Raw genomic sequence first — 20,406 nt, 5'->3', positions numbered from 1 at the left:
GGATTGACCCTGCATCTTCTGCATTAGCAGGTGGATTCTTTACCACTGAACCATATGGGAAGCCCTAGTAAGTCCTTAGCATTAGTATATTCTGCAAATGATAGCTATTTTTTTGTGTGTGTACCACCAAGTCACATTTGGAAATCAAAAGTGGTAGAGGGAGGTAAGTCACAATGTTCCCTCCCAACATATTTTCCCCTATGGTAATCAAGATTGTCTACCAAACATTTCAGCATCCTTATCTTTCTAGGCTCATGGTAGCTTTGCATTTCAAAGCTTGTTGTGTTTGTGTGGGCTGTGTGACTACCTTGAATCTAATACACAAGTTATTCCTGGGCCAGATCAGTTAATTGCTTTCTTTCCCTCTGTAATGATGAAGATTTAAGAACCTGTGTAGTGGCGTACATGCAATTAGTGTACATGCAAATGGTGTACATGCAATTAGTGTACATGCAAATGGCGTACATGCAATTAGTGTACATGCAAATGGCGTACATGCAATTAGTGTACATGCAAATGGTGTACATGCAATTAGTGTACATGCAAATGGCGTACATGCAATTAGTGTACATGCAAATGGTGTACATGCAATTAGCTTGTATCTCAGAAAGAGAATGACATAACACACAGCTACCACAAGACCCTCTGAGATTTAGGGGTTATTTGTTACCTCAACATCACCTAGTCTAGATGAGTCATATAGCAACTGACTAGTTCCATGATGGTGGGAGAAAACACATGAGTTTCAGTTTCCCCATCTGCAGAATAAGGAAGCCACAGATGAAAGGTTATCACTAAAGTCTTTTTGAGTTCTATAATAATAATAGTAATAATAATAGCAATGAGGATCAGACATTTTATAAATCAAGGAAGAATGAAAATAATCTCATTGATAAGCTCTGAGAATCAAAGAATAGCAGAGGGAGGCAAAATCTAAGGTCAGCTCTTCCCAAAGCAGGTTTTTTAGAACTCTAGTCACAAGAGATGGTTTGTATCAGACAGTTCCCTGACCAAGTAAATATGGGAAATACTGCATATGACAGCTATCTGTTAAGTAATTCTCACACATATTATCATAGTCTAAGGACTCATGAAGGAAACCTTTTTTGAAAAAAATATTGATTGATTGATTTGGCTGCATCAGGTCTTTGCTGCAGTACGCCAGATGTTTCCTTGTGGTGTGTGGGCTTGTCTCTAGCTGTGCATATGGGTTTAGTAGTTGTGGCACACATGAGCTTAGCCCCAGGGCATGCAGGATCTTAGTTCCCTGATGAGGGATCAAACCCATGTCCTCTGCATTGAAAGGCGGGTTCTTAACACTGGACTATCAGGGTAGTTCCAAGGAAATCTTTAAAATACATTTCACCTAGAATTTACCAATAAAAAATCATGGTGGCAATCACTTTCACAATGAACTGGGATGCTGTACTTTTCATTTGTACAGTAGGCTTTCTCATGCGGTACTTCAAAGTCTTTCAGGTTCCTTCTGCATGTAGCCACAAGAGTGGGCATATGGACAAGAGCATCTCATTTCTCTGATCATAGTAATGGGTTCATATATGAACACAAGGCCTCTGCATAGCCAATCAGAGCCTTCACCATGATTAATAGTTTTGATGACGCCTTGGATTTAGCTGAACCTCACTGAGATACACTTTAGACTTCTCAGGTATGTGAGCCAAAATGTTCCTTTTACTCAAACTAATTTAAATTGGATTGCAGTCATTTGCTATTGAAAGATTTCAGGTTGGAACTCTTCCTCCTTAGAACAGAGTTTAGAAGAATGCTCTTCCAGGATAACAGAGGGTAAAATGATACAATTTTGAAACTTATTAAGCAATTGCCCCATCTTCCTCTATGGGAACTTGGGTTTACTGGGGAGCCTGAAGATGGGAGTGACATATTTAGCTTGAGAAGACATTACAGCTGTTTTTTCTTTTTTTAAAAAAATTTAGAAATAAAAAATGATGGAAACAGACACAAAGTAGTCAAAATATATTGATAGCAAGTAATAATCTTAATGTCTGATTCATTTCCTCATTCATATTAAAAATATTAGTTAAATAAAGAGCACATCTATTTATGGACAGTTTACTTCTCACAGAAAAGTCAGGAGCACAGATAAAAATGATGGTCAATTTACAGACTGTGAAACTCAGTTAGATTGACATTAAGAAACTTGCCCAATGTCACAACTAGAATACAGTAATGCTGGAATTTAAAATCACTCATAAGTGCTGTCCAAAGAATTTTTTTTTTTGCAGATAACATAAATGATATAAAATCTCTCTGTATTTGTTTTTTTATCACTGCCTTAACAAATTCCCCTAAATGGAATGACTTAAATTTATCTCACAGTTCTGTGGTTCAAAAATCTTGTGGGCTAGACTGGTTTGTCTGCTTAAAGTCTCACAAAACCAGTATCAAAGTGTTGGCAGGTCTATGTTCTTTTCTGGAAGCCTTGGTGAACAAGTCATTTCTAGGCTTATTCAAGTGGTTGGTGAAATTCATTTCCATGTGCCTGTAGGACTGAGGTTTGTTTCCTTGCTGGCTGTCAGCCAGGGGTTGTTCTCACCTTCTAGAGGCTACCCTCATTCCCTGCTTTATGGTCCCCATCAAATTCAGCTAAGGCATTCAAGTCACTATCCTGCTTGGAATTCCTCTGACTCTTCTGCCTTATCACTCAGCTATATCTCTTGATTTTAGCCAAGGAAAGCTTCTCCGCTTTTAACAGCTCATGTGATTGTATTGAACCCACTGTATAATCCTGGAAAATCTCCCATTCTCAAATCATGTTGAAATTCATGGGGTTGCAAAGAGTCAGATAGGAGGGAGCAACTGAACAACAACAGTCACATCTTCAAAGTTCCTTTTGCAACATATTCACAGGTTCAAGGGAATGGTGCAAGGAAATCTTGATAAGTCCATTATTCTGTCTACCATAATCTATCTATATAACGGTGCAGTTGGAAAGTTTTAAAATGTAAAAGGAAGAAATTTTATACATCTGATTTGTAAAATACCCATTGTATTCATTTGGAAACATTAAAATGGTATATAAAATATATATTATATATACAGTCCAAGGGGTCCCAAGAGTGAGACACGACTGAGTGAGAAACTCTTTCACTTTTGCCTCCAAAGAAGGAGAATCTCTATACAGTTAGCAAAAACAAGACTGGGAGCTGACTGTGGTTCAAGCATGGGCTCCTTATTGCAAAGTGAAAGTGTTCATTGCTCAGGCATGTCTGACTCTTTGTGACTCCTTGGACTGTAGCCCACTAGGCTCCTATGTCCATGGAGTTTTCCAGGCAAGAATACAGGAGAGGGTTGCCATTTCCATCTTCAATATTGCAAAACTTAGGCTTAAACAGGGAAACCACTAGGCCATTCAGGTGTGACCTAAATAAAATCCTTTATACAGTGGAGGTGACAAATAGATTCAAGGGATTAGGTCTGGTAGACAGAGTGGCTGAAGAACTATGGATGGAGGTCTGTATAACTGTAGAAGAGGCAGTGACCAAAACCATCCCCAAGAACAATAAATGCAAGAAGGCAAAGTGATTGTCTGAGGAGGAGTCTTTACAAACAGCTGAGGAAAGAAGACAAGCAAAAAGCAAGAGAGAAAGGGAAAGATACACCCAACGGAATGTAGAGTTCCAGAGAATAGCAAGGATAGACAAGAAGGTCTTAAATGAACAGTGCAAAGAAATAGAGGAAAACAATAGAATGGGAAAGACTAGAGACCTCCTCAAGAAAATTAGAGATTTCAAGGGAACATTTCATGCAAGCATGGGCACAATAAAGGACAGAAATGGTAAGCACCTAACAGAAGCAGAATAGGTTAAGAACAGGTGGCAAGGATACATAGAAGAAATATACAAAAAAGGTCTTATTTACCCAGATAACCATTGGAGGAGGAAATGGCAGCCCACTCCTGTGTTCTTGCCTGGAGAATCCCAGGGATGGCGGGGCCTGGTGGGCTGCCGTCTGTGGGGTCACACAGAGTCAGACACGACTGAAGCAACTTAGCAGCAACCATGATGGTTTGGTAGAGCTGGATCAATGTCACCTAAAGCCAGACATTCTGGAGTGTGAATTCACGTGGACCTTAGGAAACATGACTACAAACAAAGCTAGCGGAAGGGACAGATTTCCAGCTGAGCTATTTCAAATTGTAGAAGATGATGTTAAAATGTTACACTCAGTTCAGTTCAGTTCAGCCGCTCATTCATGTCTGACTCTTTGTGACCCCATGAACCACAGCACACCAGGCCTCCCTGTCCCTCAAAATGTTACCAAATTTGGAAAACTCAGCAGTGGCCATAGGACTGGAAAAGGTCAGTTTTCATTCATATCCCAAAGAGGTGCAATGCCTAAGAATGTACAAACTACTGTACAGCTGTGCTCATTTCATATGCTAGCAGGGTAATGCTCAAAATCCTCCAAGCTAGGCTCCAGCAGTGTGTGAACTGAGAACTCCCAGATGTACAAGCTGGGTTTATAAATGGCAGGGGAACCAGAAGTCAAATTGCCAACATTTGTTGGATCATGGAGAAATCAAGAGAATTACAGAAAAAACATCTTCTTCTGCCTCATTGACTATGCTCAAACCTTTGACTGTGTGGATCACAATGAACTGTGGAAAATTCTTCAAAAGATGGGAGTACCAGACCACCTTACTTGCCTCCTCAGAAACCTGTATGTGGGTCAAGAAGCAACAGTTAGAATCAGACATGGAACAACTGACCAGTGCCAAATTGAGAAAGGAGTAGTACATCAAGGCTGTATGTTGTCACCCTGCTTACTTAACTTATATGCACAGTACATCACGTGAAATGCCTGGCTGGAAGAATCACAAGTTGGAATCAAGATTGCTGAAAGAAATATCAACAACCTCAGATATGCAAATGTTACCACTCTAATGGCAGAAATTGAAGAGGAACTAAAGAACCTCTTAATGCACGTGAAAGGGGAGAGTGAAAACACTGGCTTGAAACTCAACATTAAAAATCTAAGATTATGGCATTCTTTCCCATCACTTCATGGCAAATCAAAGAGGAAAAAGCAGAAGCAGTGACAGATTTTATTTTCTTGGGCTCCAAAATCACTGCTGATGGTGACTGCAGCCATGAAATTAAAAGATGCTTACTTCTTGGAAGGAAAGCTATGACAAAGCTAGATAGAGTATTAAAAAATACAGAGACACTACTTTGCTGACAAAGGTCTGTATAGACAAGCTGTTGTTTTTCCAGTAGTCATGTACACCTGTGAGAGCTGGACTATAAAAAAGGGTAGGCACCAAAGAATTGATGTTTTTGAATTGTGGTGCTGGAGAGGACTCGAGAGTCCCTTGAACTCCAAGGAGAACAAAGCAGTCAATTCTAAAGGAATAGTGAAGTAAGCCAGAAAGAAAAACACCAATACAGTATACTAACGCATATATATGGAATTTAGAAAGATGGTAACAATAACCCTGTGTACGAGACAGCAAAAGAGACACTGATGTATAGAACAGTCTTATGGAATCTGTGGGAGAGGGAGAGGGTGGGAAGATTTGGGAGAATGGCATTGAAACATGTAAAATATCATGTTGAAATGAGTTGCCAGTCCAGGTTCGATGCATGATACTGGATGCTTGGGGCTGGTGCACTGGGACGACCCAGAGGGATGGAATGGGGAGGGAGGAGGGAGGAGGGTTCAGGATGGGGAACACATGTATACCTGTGGCGGATTCATTTTGATATTTGGCAAAACTAATACAGTTATGTAAAGTTTAAAAATAAAATAAAATTAAAAAAAAAAATAAAGGAAATCAACCTTGGATATTCATTGGGAGGACTGATGCAGAAGCTGAAGCTCCAATGCTTTGGGCACTTGATGTGAAGAGCCTTACTCACTGGAAAACTTCCTGATATTGGGAAAGACTGAAGGCAAAAGGAGAAAAGGGCAGCAGAGGATGAGATCTTTAGATAGCATCACCGACTCAATGGACATGAATTTGAGCAAACTTCAAAGATAGTGGAGGAGAATGGAGGCTGGTGTGCTGCAGTCCATGGGGTCGCCAAGAATTGGACACAACTTAGCGACTGAGCAACTGATGAATGATAAATATGTTAGAAGATGGAAAGTTATAGTTGATAGAATCTGCAGAAAACAAGAATTCCAAAACAAGTTATTTAGCGCTTTTTAAAATAATGGAGTACATAAAAACAACAAAAGTGAAAGTTTCATTGGCCGATATTTTATAGACAATAGAAGTAGTCTGTTGCACGGCAACAGAAAATAAGCTGAAACATTTAAGAAATCTTTGGGTACTACTCAGATAGAGCTTCCCTGGTGGCTCAGGCAGTGAAGAATCTGCCTGCAATGCAGGAAGACCCAGATTCAATCCCTTGGTTGGGAAGATCCCTGGAGAAGGAAATGTCAACTTACTCCAGTATTCTTGCCTGGAGAATTCCATGGACAGAGGAGCCTGGCAGGCTACAGTCCATGGGATCACAAAGAGTCGGACATGGCTGAGTGACTAAAACTTACACTGACTTACTTCCTTACCACTCATATGCAGCAATATCCATGATAAGGTCTGACATATTTTGGAGATCTTAAAAAGTAAACTTTCTATGTTGTTTTTATTCATAATGGTCAAAAGTTGGAAGCATCTAAGATGTCCTTTAGTAGTTGAATGGACTGTAGAACATCTAGACAATGGAGAAATATTATCCATACACTGGTGTACCATTATTCAGCACTGAAAGAAATGTTATGGAGTCATGAAAAGACATGCAGGGACCTTAGATGCGTGTTACTATGAAAGAAGCGAATCTGAAAGACTACACTCTGTACGACTCCGGCTATATGTCATTTTGGAAAAGGGAAAACTATGGATACAGTAAAAAGATCAGAGGTCACCAGGGGTTGAGGGGAAGAATGAATAGGCAGAGTATAGAAGAATTTTAGGGTACTGAAATGATTATATATCAAACAGTGGTGGATACACTGTTTATACATTTGTCAAAACCCCAAAAAATTTCAGCAAGAGTGAACTTTAGTGCAAACTATGGACTTTAAGAGATAATGATAAGTCAATGAAGGTTCACAGGTTTTTAACAAATCTTCCATTGTGACGAGCTACACAGGTTTTTAACAAATCTTCCATTGTGATGAGCTATCAATAGTGTGGAGAGCTTTTGCCTGTGTAGCTGAAGGAGGTATGTGGATGCTCTGTACTTTCTTCTCAACTTTGCTATGAATCTAAAACTGCTATAAAATATAAAGTCTACCTAAAATATGAATTGCTCAGGAGGATTTGATTGAAAAATTTCAGGAGCTGACAGACCGAATGAGGGGCCCAGTGTGTAGAGACCTGATACTTAAATGCATAAGCACTAGGGATGGTTTTACTTAGGATTTACTAGATTTGGTTTGGAGTTTGTTCTAAAAACCTACATGTCATATCACTGCATGTTAAATATATACAGTATTTTTTCCATTTGTATACAATAATGCACTTTAAACAGTACTCTTGTTTCTTACTTAGGTTGACATGTCTTTAATATGAATGGGGGAGGGGAAAACCTGTTTTTCTTGGGGCTGTATATGTTTAAGTCATTGAAATGAAGGACAACACTTAAATCAAGAAAATTGAAAACAGCCAGACTCACAAGTGGTCTCAAAACAAAAGCAATAAATTTAAAAAATTTCCTCTTGCTTTAGAATGGGGACAAATAAAATGATAGCTTTTCAGTATTAAATAGTAGCCATTATTTATACAAGGATGTTTATACTATTATCTGAGAGAAATACTCAATTTAGATGTTTCCATAGAGTAGGTAGGGGTTGGAGGTTTCCCTTCAATCAAAACATGAAAGTGCTAGCAAATTTTTGGGAGACGGAGAAAAAAAATTCAGCTGTCATTTCCTTGCTGGTTACTTAAATGGATTGACTGAGTAATTTCTTATCATTATTTGACTGACAGTTTGTTGCATTTTGAAGGAAGAGTGAGAAAGATCAGGGGCCTGAGAAAGAAGAGATGGCTTTTACGCAGTTGTTTGTAATTCTAATTTAAAGTAATTATGCGGACAAAAAAATTTAAAAAAGATAAATATTTTACAAATAGCTTTTAAATTTTTTCCCAATAATATCTAATATTTTAAAAAGTCACTACAAGACAAAGACAAGGGCCATCTCATTTTGACAAGATAGCACTTGGTTTACATTAGGTTTTTTTTTTTTCCCCCCTGTCTGCTGCCAGTTAAAACAGAGAATTATAAATTTAAGCCTAATTTAAAACAGTGTACAAAGCTACAAATGAATGTTCTCAACATTAAACAGAGGTTTCATAATCCTTCGGTCTGTATGTTTTGGTTTATTGCCCCATCAGCCTGACCAGAGAATGAGAAATCGGAGTAACAACAACAAAACATCCTTGAGAGAGTATTGTATCTCATTTAACTGGGACTACTTTTAACCTTTTCCACGTTCTTGGACCATCTGAAATCAGAGGTGTTCTCCAACTCCAGGAAGATACTTCCTATTTTTATTCAAGTACCTCCCTGAGGGATCTATTTCCCTCTTACCACTTTAGGGTCCTGTGGTGCTTCATTAAATCTTACCCATTTTTTTACTCAAAATCTAGCTGAGCCCACTTGCTTCCTACTTGTTCCAGTCCATGGTACGCGTTTCTCGTTTTCTACTCCGTTCCTGTGTTTTATCAGAAATCATTTGGCATTCGGAATTTACTTCTTGAAGCACGCTCAGTACTTTCTTAGCGTCTTTCTCCAGAATCGATAGGCTGAGCCTAGGATCAAGCTGGGCGGGAGGAGCATGCGACAGCACTGTCCATGGTCCTGAAGCATCGTTTCAGGTTGAGGGATTTTTTTTTTTTTTTTCTCCTTAATCCTACATCTGGTAACTCCTGTCCATTTTCTCCCACGGATTTTTTTTTTTTTAAAATGGTTAAGTGGTGATGACAATAGAAAAGAAAGGCAAAAAGATATTGGGGGAGAAAGAGGAATAGACAGAGATAGAGGTATAAAGTCTTCGCCTGGAGAGAATAAATCACAGGGTTTTGACAATCTTAAAACAACTGCAGCTGATACCAGGTTGGTAATGAGAGGGGGTGTAACATACCTGACGCTGCCAATGAAGGAGTGTAAAAAATGCGTGCACCATGTGATATAAATCCGTGCATGAACAAACACACTGATGCTTGTAGGAGAGGAGGCCAGTATCACTTCTATCATACCAAACTGCCATTGGTTTGTTTATCTTTATTTTTCTCTCTTGATTTAAAAAGTCACTTGGCACTGTGGCAGAACAAAGGCAGCTATAACTTACCTTTCACGTTTGATATAGCTGTGCATATTTTTTGGTTCTAGCACTTTTGTAACAGTTACATTCCACTATCATCAAGCCCCAGCTGATGGTGGTAGGCGGAGCACGTGCTCCATGAAATCTCCATGTAAGTTCCTCAACTAAAGCATAACCTCCACGAGGACAAACACCTTATACTATACATTTTTGGATATCTCAAAATGCCTAAGTAGAGTGCCTGGTACAAATTAGGGTCTCAGTAACAGTCTTTGAATTGATAAAAGAATCACAATGCCCTTTTCAGAGACAGCACTCAATACAGGCTTGTGAAATGAGAACGTTTCACTTGTTTTAATACTTCCATCCTCTTTTAGTCCCTTTTAAAGCGCAGCCCCCTCTTTGTCCCTCAAAACCTCTCTCCGGCGTCGGTCACAACCTTCACTGCACTGGGGCCCTGCCCTCCTCCAGCGACTCGCTTTCTCTCGCTCACCCTTTTTTCCTGCTCTGCAAGCCCTATCCCCTTCTCCCCTAGGACCTCTCCCGCACTCGGTGGGTGTCTGTCCCTGGTCTTCGGGCGGCTCACTGCGTCCCCGCCCGCAGGGTAACGCTGTTGTCATGGACACGGCACCTGCGCCCTTCGGCAGTGCCCCTTCACCACTGTCCCCTCCCCCCACCTGCGGCGCTGCCGGCCTCGCTCCCCCGCTCTGCCCCGCCCAGCCCCGCCCAGCCCCGCCCCGCCCGCTCGGCGCTCCCCAGGCCGCGCGCGCCCGTGGCTTCCACCCCGTGCCTGCCCTAGCCCTGCGGAGCGTCGAGCCGCGGGGGCCCGGGGGCCGCGGGGGCGCGCAAGCGAGCAGGCGGCTGCGCCTGCGCACTGGCCGCTTCCCCTAGCGGCGATCCGGGCCGCTGCCGCTCGCGCTTGGGCAGGACGCGGGGCGGGCGGGGGGAGGGGGGAGCGGCTTTGCTTCCAGCCGCGAGTGAGGCGGAGACCCGGGCTGGCGGGCGGAGCGGGAGGCACCGCACCTCGGCCAGAGGCGGCTGCTGCAGCTGCTGCCCTCTTCCCCGCCGCCGCTTCAAAACCACTGGTCCCGTCAGTGGTTACCCCTCCAGCTGCTGGGAACGGACGAGAGAGAGGAGGAGGGCGAGAAACTCCCACCGACCCACAGAGGTGAGTCCCGGGCAGAGCATCCTCCATCCTTGCCTGCCTCCCTCCCTCCCTGTCTCCCTCCCATCCTCTGCGTCCTCCCCTCCCTCCCTGCTCCCCAACCCTCCCGCCCTCATCCTTCCCAACATCCCTCTCTCCTCTCCCCTTCCAGCCTTTCTTTCATCCCTTTCTTCTTTTCTCCCAGCCCCGCTTCCTTCCCACCCTTTCTTTCTTCCCTGTCTTCCTTGCAGCCAGTCCCTCCAGAGCGCAGCTCTGCCTCGCTTTCCTCTTGTCTTCATCTCTTTTTTTCCCTCCTTTCTTCACCCCTTCCCCAGTGGGAGATCCCTTGCCTGGTACAACTGTCCGGATTCAGGGGCTTCCAAAAAATTTGGCACATCTACTGAGAGACACGCTCTTGCACAGCGGATGCCCTGTGGATCTCTGTGTTGTTTGGATTAAGGGTCAAGTTGGATAGAGTACCGGGAACTGGAAGGAGAAGAGGGTCGAGGAAGAATCTGTGGATTTGTGCTGTATTAGGGTGGGGGTGGGGAGGGTTGTCACTTAGACATGTTGCCAACAACCCCCCACGCCCCTCTGTAGCAGTTTCTTTTTTCCTTCTGGGGAATTACATATTCCCAGTGTGTGTGTCACTAATTTAAAACCCAGTTTTCCCGGCTTTGATTGTCTCTGTGTGAGAAGCCACAAGGGGGGACGAGGAGAGAGGAAGAGAACAAGAGAAGAAGAGGGGAGGGGAGAGGGAGGGTGGTGGCGGTGGATGCCTGTATCTCTTTTCCCTAGGCCTCTTTGAATTGATATTTTCAAACCACCCGCCCAATATGTGCCTTGAAATTGAGCCCTTGTGTGCTTAGTTCTGCCACTGTCTACTTTAGAGGCAGAAACTCTAAAACTTTAATGTGTGTACCCCAGCATTATTTGTGGAATGTTTGGGTCAGCATACAAAAACACTAGGGTAGATGGATTTTGGAAAACAGAGCAGAGGAGTGGAAGAGAGGCACTTTTGTTCATCATGAGTTAACTTCTAAAGGAGGACAATAGACTGGAGTGATGAGGTTATACTCCACAGGCTTAGAGATGTATCGTTTTGATAGAATTAGCTGCATGATACCTTTAGCAGATACCCTTACCTTTTCTCATGCACCTTACAGAAATCGTGAAGATGTTTGAAAAGCACTGTGTGATTCTGTTTGTGGTGTATACCAATGGGAAAGTTGAATTATCTTTGAGACCGTTGTGAACAATTTAAAATTTCAGTTGGTTTTGCACCGTTTATTTTCACCAAGTGATATATTTTACTTTGCTTTCTTTAGCGTACACTCTAACCCCTTCTGTTATATATATTAATAGTGATTTGGCAATGCTCCTTTTAGCAAGTGTTGCTGCTGAAAGTTTATTCATACCTGATGGGATAGCCCTGCCTCAGAATTTTTAGTGTGTTCATCATTTCAGAAAGATCCAACAAGTAGGATAAGTATAACTCAGAAATGGACTGTTTAGAAGCCTGTATTTTGTTTTATCTATGCTCACCTTTAAAAAAACGCACAAAAATAAAAACCCTTAATTTCTACAGATAGCTGTATTTTATGTTTAATGGATGTGTGGGGAGGCACTGAGGGACTGAAATTAATGGTGGATGCAATGAAGCTTCCAGTAAGAAACTATGCTGTGGAGCAAATTGTTGATTTTTTTTCCTTTTCATTTAAGTTATTATAGGCTAGTGGTGCAATATGCACTTTCATATTTTATGGGAATGTAAAATAGGAGTTGAGTTGAAGAGAATTACCTTCCAAAGTGATTGAGTGCTGATTTGACAAAGAGCTGACACAGTTAATCATCTGAATCAGTTTTTTTGGGGGAAGTGCATGATATTAGGAATGATGGATCCACCCCTTGCCCCAACTCCCCTTGATAGGATTGCAATTCCATTAATGGCTTGGCTGAAGCTTGGTGGAATTGTCAGTGTTACCAATGTCCTGTTGCAGAATTGCCGTCAACCCTATCCATATTTGAGTGGTTACATTACTTAATAGCTAACACAATTATAGGCAAGGCTGTTCTGTTTTGCTTTTGTTCATTTTCCTGGAATGCCATGAAGCTAGTAAAAACCTTTGATAGTAGTTATATATGAACACAATCCATTAGTTTTGTCCTAATTTACTTTCAAATGACTTTCCCCTCTTCTAACATCTCTACTGTTCTTTCTCTGTGGAGCTTTGTGGTTGTGAGCTAGGGGAGGAGGCAGCCCCTCAGACAGCCCTGCTCTTCCTTGATCGCAGTTTTGATTTACAGAGTGATGTGGGTGTATGCCTCTGTTTTTAATACTGTGCTTACTATGGAAAGAAAAATACTGTTTATTTGTCTGCTTTGTAAACATTCATCTAGTGAGTGAAAACAAAATTTACAAGTTATTAACAAATAGAAGAGAAGATAACATTTGTTTACAGCAAGATTTTGAGAGAGACTTGAGTAAAATGAACAAAATATGAAACTGAAGAACTAGTGTCTTAAAAAAGCAGCTCTGCTACTCTGATCATTATTCACTTTACAGATAAAGTCCAACCAACTTCCTCTGAAGAATTTAACTTCTGGAGACTTCTTGCTTTACTTGACTAGACCTTTAACAATGTATGGTACAGATAAAAACCCAGTAGTACATCTTATAGACCCTGTAGCAAATATTCTGGAACATTCTCTATGGTTTTCTCAGAGCTCTTAAAACCGTGCAACCCTAAGCTAAGTGTATGAGGTTTTCAAAAGAAGTAAAAAGACACTGTCTTTGACCTTAGCTTACAGCCTAGTTGAGAACAGGCTTTTGCATGAGGTCATATTTCACAGTGTTGTAAAGAGCAAGATCTTTGGAGAGAGCTTTAGATTTGAGTGCATGCTCTACTTACGTAGTAGTGTTATGCCCTTGTGTATTATTTAAGCCCTTCCCCTCATTTGCAAAATGGGAATTATGGTAGACCTTGATTCTTAGGATTACTTAAAGGGTTAAATGTGTTAATCACAGTACTTGGAATAAACAAAGCATATCTTAAACAGTATTATAATTAGGAAAATGATTTAAAACAATCTAAGACAATATATGATTATATGCTGGAAAGAAATAAAAAGCAGGTAAGTGGTTAGAGGGATTCTGGAGAGGACAGTTATTTATGTAGTCTAAGAACGATAATATTCAGGAGTTGTAGTGGTGCTTGGAAGGGTTTCATGCAGGGTGGGTACACAGCTGGAACAAAAGCAGAGGGGAGAAACACCGGTGTGTTTGGGAAGACTGATTACTTGACTACTGGGGAGTGTATTAAACAGTGTTAAACACATACGGTCAGAGTAATTAGCCTCTCACTCGGGACAAGACAACTTGTTGTATTGTGGGATCCATTTTAGCACAGAATGTGCAGCTAACCAGAGGACCTGTTTCAGTTCTTTGTCTTACACAAAACCCCACACAAAAACACAGGATTCAAGGTCTGTGTCACAGTGAGGACCCAGAGTATTCTTTCTGTCTCTTTTCTTTAAACTTCAAGACAGAAAGTTGACCTTTCTAAATAATAAAGATTTAATATCATGATTATCTCAACTCTCTCTTGTTTTGCCTTAACTACAAGGAATATTCCAGAATACATACTTGGAGAATAGTAGCCATTATTATTTTATTTTGTCATACATAAAGCTGGGCATTATTAGGGTACTTGTATTTGCTGGAACTTTCTTTTTTTTCTTTTTTTTGGTGTTCGAGATTATTAATGATTCTCAATGAGTTATGCTCTTTTCAAGTGTTTGCTGGGAGACTAGGGTGTGATGGTAACAGAAGGTCTGTCTGGGATAGTGTACTGAGCAAGTAAACACCAGCTCAGTGTGGGGTGATAGTTGCCCATTGGCTATGTCTGTTGACATGTCTTTAGTTTTGACTGGTGTTTATTGGATCCAAAAGCATAAATGATTTGTGTTATTTTATCGAAAAAGGATTTCCAGAAAAATTTACCTACAAGTTACAAGTTTCAGTGTTTATAGTACTCATGTTTATTTTTAATAGATAGACATAATTTCATTCTTTTCTCCAAAATAGTAAAATACTCTATAATTATTTTTTGTAGTTCTAATATACACAAAATTAATCTCATGGATATTATCTTAAGATATATATGGTTAAAAACATGAATGTATTTCCCAAAACTAGAAGTTTAACAGACACAGACTGTAGCATTTTTATTTTCCATTTTGGAAGTTTTCTTAATATTCTGATGTTTTAAGGATGCAGCAGATGTAAATAAAACTTTTTCCAATGTATCACTTCTAGTCAGTTTCATATTAAAGCACCAGTGATTTTTGAAAAACTACTTTTAGATGCTTTAATTTTCCTCATAAGTGAATTTTTACTTTCGAGCTGAATTCTAACTCAACCACAAATATGCATTCCACAGCTCTTTGACATTATAACTCATTATACAAAAGTGATAGTCTGACCTTATACAGCTTAATTTTATAGGGCTTTTATTCATTCTTATTTAAAGGCCATATCTATATATACAACTCAGACTATTATTTTTCAGATGTGAAGATAATGTGCATTAACAGGAATGAAAAAGAAGCAACTATGTTCTCTGTAAGTTAAGCAATGACCTTAACTTATAGAGAACATGGAAAAGTAGAATAAGGATGAGATAAAGTTAATTTTGTTTCATCTATTGAGCTAAAAACTTTTTAACTGCTTGTTCAGTTCATAGGACACTTGTAATATGCTCGTATGTGTAAATGGGGCTTATATTGTTTGTTAGATATCTACGGTAAATCCAAGATCCTTTTTTTTCATGGCACCTTGATATTTCACAACTCAAGCTATGAACTCCAGTGGGGGTATGTCAGTTCTTTGACAGCTACTCAGAAACCACAGTGACTCCGTAAAAGACCAGAGAATCTGATATTTGTACCAGAGCAAGTGGGCAAAACTCAGATCTGTCTCCATCAACTTTTGAGTTGGGTATTTATTTTGTAAGTAGAGAGCAAGAGGGCAAGAGGGCTCAGAAATGATGGATGGAAAGAAAGTGTAAATTTCATGTTAGTTTTTGGAGCTCTCTGCCCAGCAGTTTCAGCTATCCTTTTTGCCTCTTTACTGCCTCTTCACTGGTGGCATGTGTAATTTCTGAGGTGGGGAAGCCGATTTTCTTATGTAACATGAGATCAGCTTGTGACATCTAAAGCTCACTATCAGTCATTCTAGTCCCTTGGTGTGCCTGTGGGAGGGACTGTCAGCAAGTTTTTTCCAAATCTGTTTCTCTGGTACATTGTAAAGCAGTCCTGATGTTCTCTGTGTATCATTTTATTTCTTACTGTTTCTTTGTATCTATCTTATTTCTACCTTATGGTTCTTGAGCTTTAAGATAACAGGGTATGGTTCATTCTCTTCTGATTTTGTGATTAGACAACATTTCCATGAGAAGAATACAGTCTTAAAATTTTATCTTTAATTCATAGGGCTTGAATTCAGTTCAGTCAGTTCAGTCCAGTTGCTCAGTTGTGTCTGATTCTTTGTGACCCATGGACTGCACGCCAGGCTACACTGTCCATCACCAAACTCCCAGACCCTACTCAAACCCACATCCATTGTGTTGGTGATGCCATCCAAGCATCTCATCCTCTGTCATCCCCTTCTCTTCCTGCCTTCAATCTTTCCCAGCATCAGGGTCTTTTCCAGTGAATTGGTTCTTTGCAGCAGGTGGCCAAAGTACTGGAGTTTCAGCTTCAGCATCTGTCCTTCCAATGAATATTCAGGAATGATTTCCTTTAGGATTGACTGGTTGGATTGAGGCAGTTGTTAAATATCATTGATGCATCTTTTAGTAAGGAGGTAGACATGTCCCTTAACTACCTCATGAAGAGCTAATTGCCCTCAACTATTTCTTAGAAAAGGTGTCCCCTAACTCTTGAGAGTTTACCAGTTGTCCCCAGTATTTTTCTTTAGACATCGATACCTGCCAGAGTAATTTCACAAAATGTGCTTCTGTTTTCCTTTTAAATGCAGAAATGGCATAAAGAAGTATATACAGAACTCATTGGGGGAAGAAAAAAGTGTCATCATCTAAATTTATCCCTCTATTCAGTTATGCTTTCTATGCATTTTAAAAATCACATTTATCTAACATGAATTCATTCAAGAGGTATTTTTTTAAATGTCTGCTCCATGCAGAGCATTGGGCTAGAAAGTACAATTTTATCACAAAACTGAATCAGGAATTAGGACACCTGGGTTTTTCCTCCAGATTTTCAACTGATTGACTAAGTGAAGGGAAGTGAACGTCTCCCAGTCATGTCTGACTCTGCGAGCCCATGGACTGTAACCTGCTAGGCTCCTCTGTCCATGGGTTTCTACAGGAATATTGGAGTGGGTACCTATTCCCTTTTCCAGGGGACTTTCCTGACCTAGGTTTTGAACCCGAGTCTCTGCATTGCAGGCAGATTCTTTACTGTGTGACTAAACAAACTGGAAACCCTCCAAGGCTTATTAATTTAATCTGTACCTTTTTTAAGTGACTTGCAATGGACATGACGATATAGAGTGTCTTCTAGCTATAAAATTCTGTAATTCCACATGTGAACTTCCCTTAAAATTTCAAGGTGTAATGATTTATTTCTTACTGTGTCCTATTTGTTTTTTTTCTTTTCTTTTGAAATATATACTGTTCCTGCATGAGAAAAACCTTTACCTTCAGTGTCACATGCTTTCCCTTGCCCAGTTTAGTTCAGTCGCTCAGTCGTGTCCAACTCTTTGCGACACGAATTGCAGCATGTCAGGCCTCCTTGTCATAGGGACATTACTTGCCAACAAAGGTCCATCCCTTTCCCAAGGAAACTGCAAATTTAGGTTCGTAGAGTCTCTGGGCCAAAGGAGAACTAAAAAAATCTGTCCCTTTTTTAACCTCTCCATCCTTCCCTTTCTCTCCTTTTTAAAAAAATCCTTCTTGGACTGGAGATACAACTCAGCTGCTACCTCCAGATAGGGACTAGCCTAGTATATGTTTGGCTTGTTGGAGTAATGCCACTGCCTTTGAAACACTATATGGCATTAATGAGTTTAGAATTAGGAAATATTTATAAAAGTAGTTACATATACGCTAAGGTTAATATTTTTGCCTTGGGCACAAGCAAAATTTTGCTTATCCCTCAAATCCTATCCCACAGGACTGTTTGATTGTCTGTCTTTCAACCAATCCAGCTCCATTAAATTTTTTTTATGATCAAATTTGTTGAGATATAGTTTATATATAAGAAGTACATCCATTTAAACTGCTGTTGTGCATTGATAAATATACCTGTGTAACCACCACTGCAATTAAGATATAGAATATTTCCATTGCCCTGAAAAATGCCCTTCTGTTTGATCTGCTTTCTGTCTCTATAGACTAGTCCAAAAGTGAATATTGCTGTTCCAAAAGTGAATATAGGTTGAATCATAGAATATGTACTCATTTGTGTCTCCTCCTTTCAATGAGTATAATGTGTTTGAGATTTGTCTGTGGTTAGACTTCCCAGATGACACAATGGTAAAAAAACCTGCCTGCCAGTGCAGGAGTTACAGGAGACATGGGTTTGATCCCTGGGTCAAGAAGATCCCCTGGGTCAGGAAGATCCCCTGGAGGAAGGCATGGCGACCTACTCCAGTATTCTTGCCTGGGAAATCCCATGGACAGAGGAGTCTGGTGGGCTACAGTCCATGATGTTGCAAAGAGTTGGACATGACTGAGCACAAAAAAGGAAAGTTCAGAGTTTAATGGCACCCCACTCCAGTACTCTGCCTGGAAAATCCCATGCACAGAGGAGCTTGGTAGGCTGCAGTCCATGGGGTCACTGAGGGTCCGACACGACTGAGCTACTTCACTTTCACTCATTGGAGAAGGAAATGGCAACCCACTCCAGTGTTCTTGCCTGGAGAATCCCAGGGACGGGGGAGCCTGGTGGGCTGCCGTCTCTGGGGTTGCACAGAGTCGGACACGACTGAAGCGGCTTAGCAGTTAGCAAAAGAAATTACAGGAGAAACTCTTTATGATTTGGGGTTAGATAAAGATGAGTTAGTGGAGAAGAAAATGGCAACCCCCTCCAGTGTTCTTGCCTGGCGAATCCCAGGGACGGGGGAGCCTGGTGGGCTGCCGTCTATGGGGTCACACAGAGTCGGACACGACTGAAGTGACTTAGCAGCAGCAAAGATGAGTTAGATAAAGTAGGTCCTAAAAGCTTTAATAATAAAGTTAAAGGAAAAAGATAAACTAGACTTTATCCAAATTAAAAAAAAACAACAAAAACTTTTGTTTTTCAAAAGACTTCAGATTTGCTAGACCTATGTATCTCTATTTCTATCTCTGTATATCTGAAAATGGAGTAGTTGTTCTGATTGTATATAGAACGCTTACATCTCAGTAAGACAATCCAACCAAAACAAAATATCTGAAGAAATATTTCATAAAAAGATATATGAATGAGCAGTAAGCATACAAAGAGGTGCTTGTCTGTTGTTCACTCAAATAACAAAATATAAAAGCCACAATATGCTACCACTGTACAAACACTAGAATGGCTAAATTTAACAATACTGACAATATCAAGTTTTGGAGATGATCTGAAGCAAATGAAGCCCTCATACCTTGGTGGGATGTAACACCTTAGGAAACATTTTCTTCCTGCTGTTAAAAATACTCTTACAGTACAACCACTCCCAGATGAAATGAAAACCTGCACAAAGGCATTTACATGAAAATTAATAGCGGTGTTACTCATAATAGCTTCAAACTAAAAACAACCTGAATATCCAACCAATCCCTATGTTAAAGTTTTTTGAAGTAGAAAACAAAATTTCTGAGATATGCCCTTTACTTATCTGTAACCTGGCAGCAGAGGAAAGGGAATGCATTCAAAAGAATTTGTAAAAATGACAAGAAATGCTGAGGATGGTGGCTCTGGTGGCAGACCTTGGGTCAGTATCCCCTCTCTGCTCTTCTCCATGATCCCTCTGCATCTAGACTTCATCCTTAGGTTTGGTGTTGTCTTGGCTGCTGCAGTTTTGAGCACACCATCATGCAGTAGTGATGTCTGCCAGAAAAAAAAGAGGAAACTTTTGCCAGAAGTCCTCCCTTATCTCTGATCTCTCTGGCCAGCATTGGGTCCCTAGTCCAGCTAGCTGTAGGGGTTGAGATGGGTCAGCTATCCATGAAGCTCCTGGCTGTGGAGAGGAGGTGAAGAGGATGGCTGAGCTAAATGGAAGTTCAGTTAAGAAAAGGAAATGAACAGTTGGGTTAGCAAGCAACAGTGTTCGTTTCAAGCTGATTTAGCGGCCTGCCATGATGTTGTCAGTCTTGTGGGAAAGAGATTGAAGCAGAAAACAAGGATTGTAGTCACAGCTTGTTATTGTGGGTATGTACATAGAAACAGGTGACAGAGGTACCCTAGGAAAAGAGGAAGGGAGAAATTTAGATCCTAGATCATAGCTTGAACTGGAGCGGGAGGGAGCCTAGATCCAGGAGAATTGTGCATAGTGGGCAAGCATACAAATGATGATCGGCAGCGCCAGGCACACTGGGGCCCGCGGAGCTGGGACAGGAGGCAAAAGTCAGTGCTGGCAGTAGTCTGGAATCCAGGCAGGCAAACTCGATTGCAGTTTGCCCATCTGTGAAATCAGGACCTCAGGCAAGAGGATTTTCATGTTTTGCTTGTTAAGGCAGAAGCTAGAACAGTAATTATTCTTTTTTTTTTTTTTTTTTTAATTGTCAACCACTTTAGATTCTAACTGTGTCAAGGAGAGGAGTCATACCTTTGCTTTATTCTAATATTTCCCTGGTACAACCCTGGGCCCGCATTGGTTTCTTGATAAATGTTAGCTGATTGTATTAATTCTGCAAACTCATTCTGCCTTTGAACAAATCAGACAAGTTTCTGGTTCAACA

The 20,406-nt window shown here is 40.7% G+C and overlaps 2 protein-coding genes across 6 annotated transcripts in view; one reads left to right on the top strand and one right to left on the bottom strand.

The window, feature by feature from the left end:
• The window catches only part of LOC129623818 (craniofacial development protein 2-like), a gene marked incomplete at its 3' end in the record, with an annotated part of 51,052 nt that extends 41,807 nt beyond the window's left edge, over positions 1-9,245 (bottom strand). Inside the window, exons 1-2 of the mRNA XM_055541738.1 lie at positions 9,133-9,245; positions 8,660-8,703 (exon numbers count right to left, since the gene is read on the bottom strand). Of these exons, the coding sequence (XP_055397713.1) occupies positions 8,660-8,703; positions 9,133-9,245 (157 nt within the window). The remainder of the gene's footprint in view (positions 1-8,659; positions 8,704-9,132) is intronic.
• Positions 9,246-10,229: 984 nt separating this feature from the next.
• The window catches only part of LOC129623203 (catenin alpha-2), a 674,017-nt gene continuing 663,840 nt past the window's right edge, over positions 10,230-20,406 (top strand). For all 5 annotated transcript variants that reach the window (XM_055540375.1, XM_055540377.1, XM_055540378.1 and 2 more), the window contains exon 1: positions 10,230-10,480. The gene's annotated coding sequence lies outside the window, so the exon portion shown is untranslated. The remainder of the gene's footprint in view (positions 10,481-20,406) is intronic.

This window comes from Bubalus kerabau, chromosome 11, assembly GCF_029407905.1.
Source record: "Bubalus kerabau isolate K-KA32 ecotype Philippines breed swamp buffalo chromosome 11, PCC_UOA_SB_1v2, whole genome shotgun sequence".
NCBI classification, from domain to species: Eukaryota; Metazoa; Chordata; class Mammalia; order Artiodactyla; family Bovidae; genus Bubalus; species Bubalus kerabau.
This window is presented reverse-complemented; position numbering and strand designations above follow the sequence as displayed.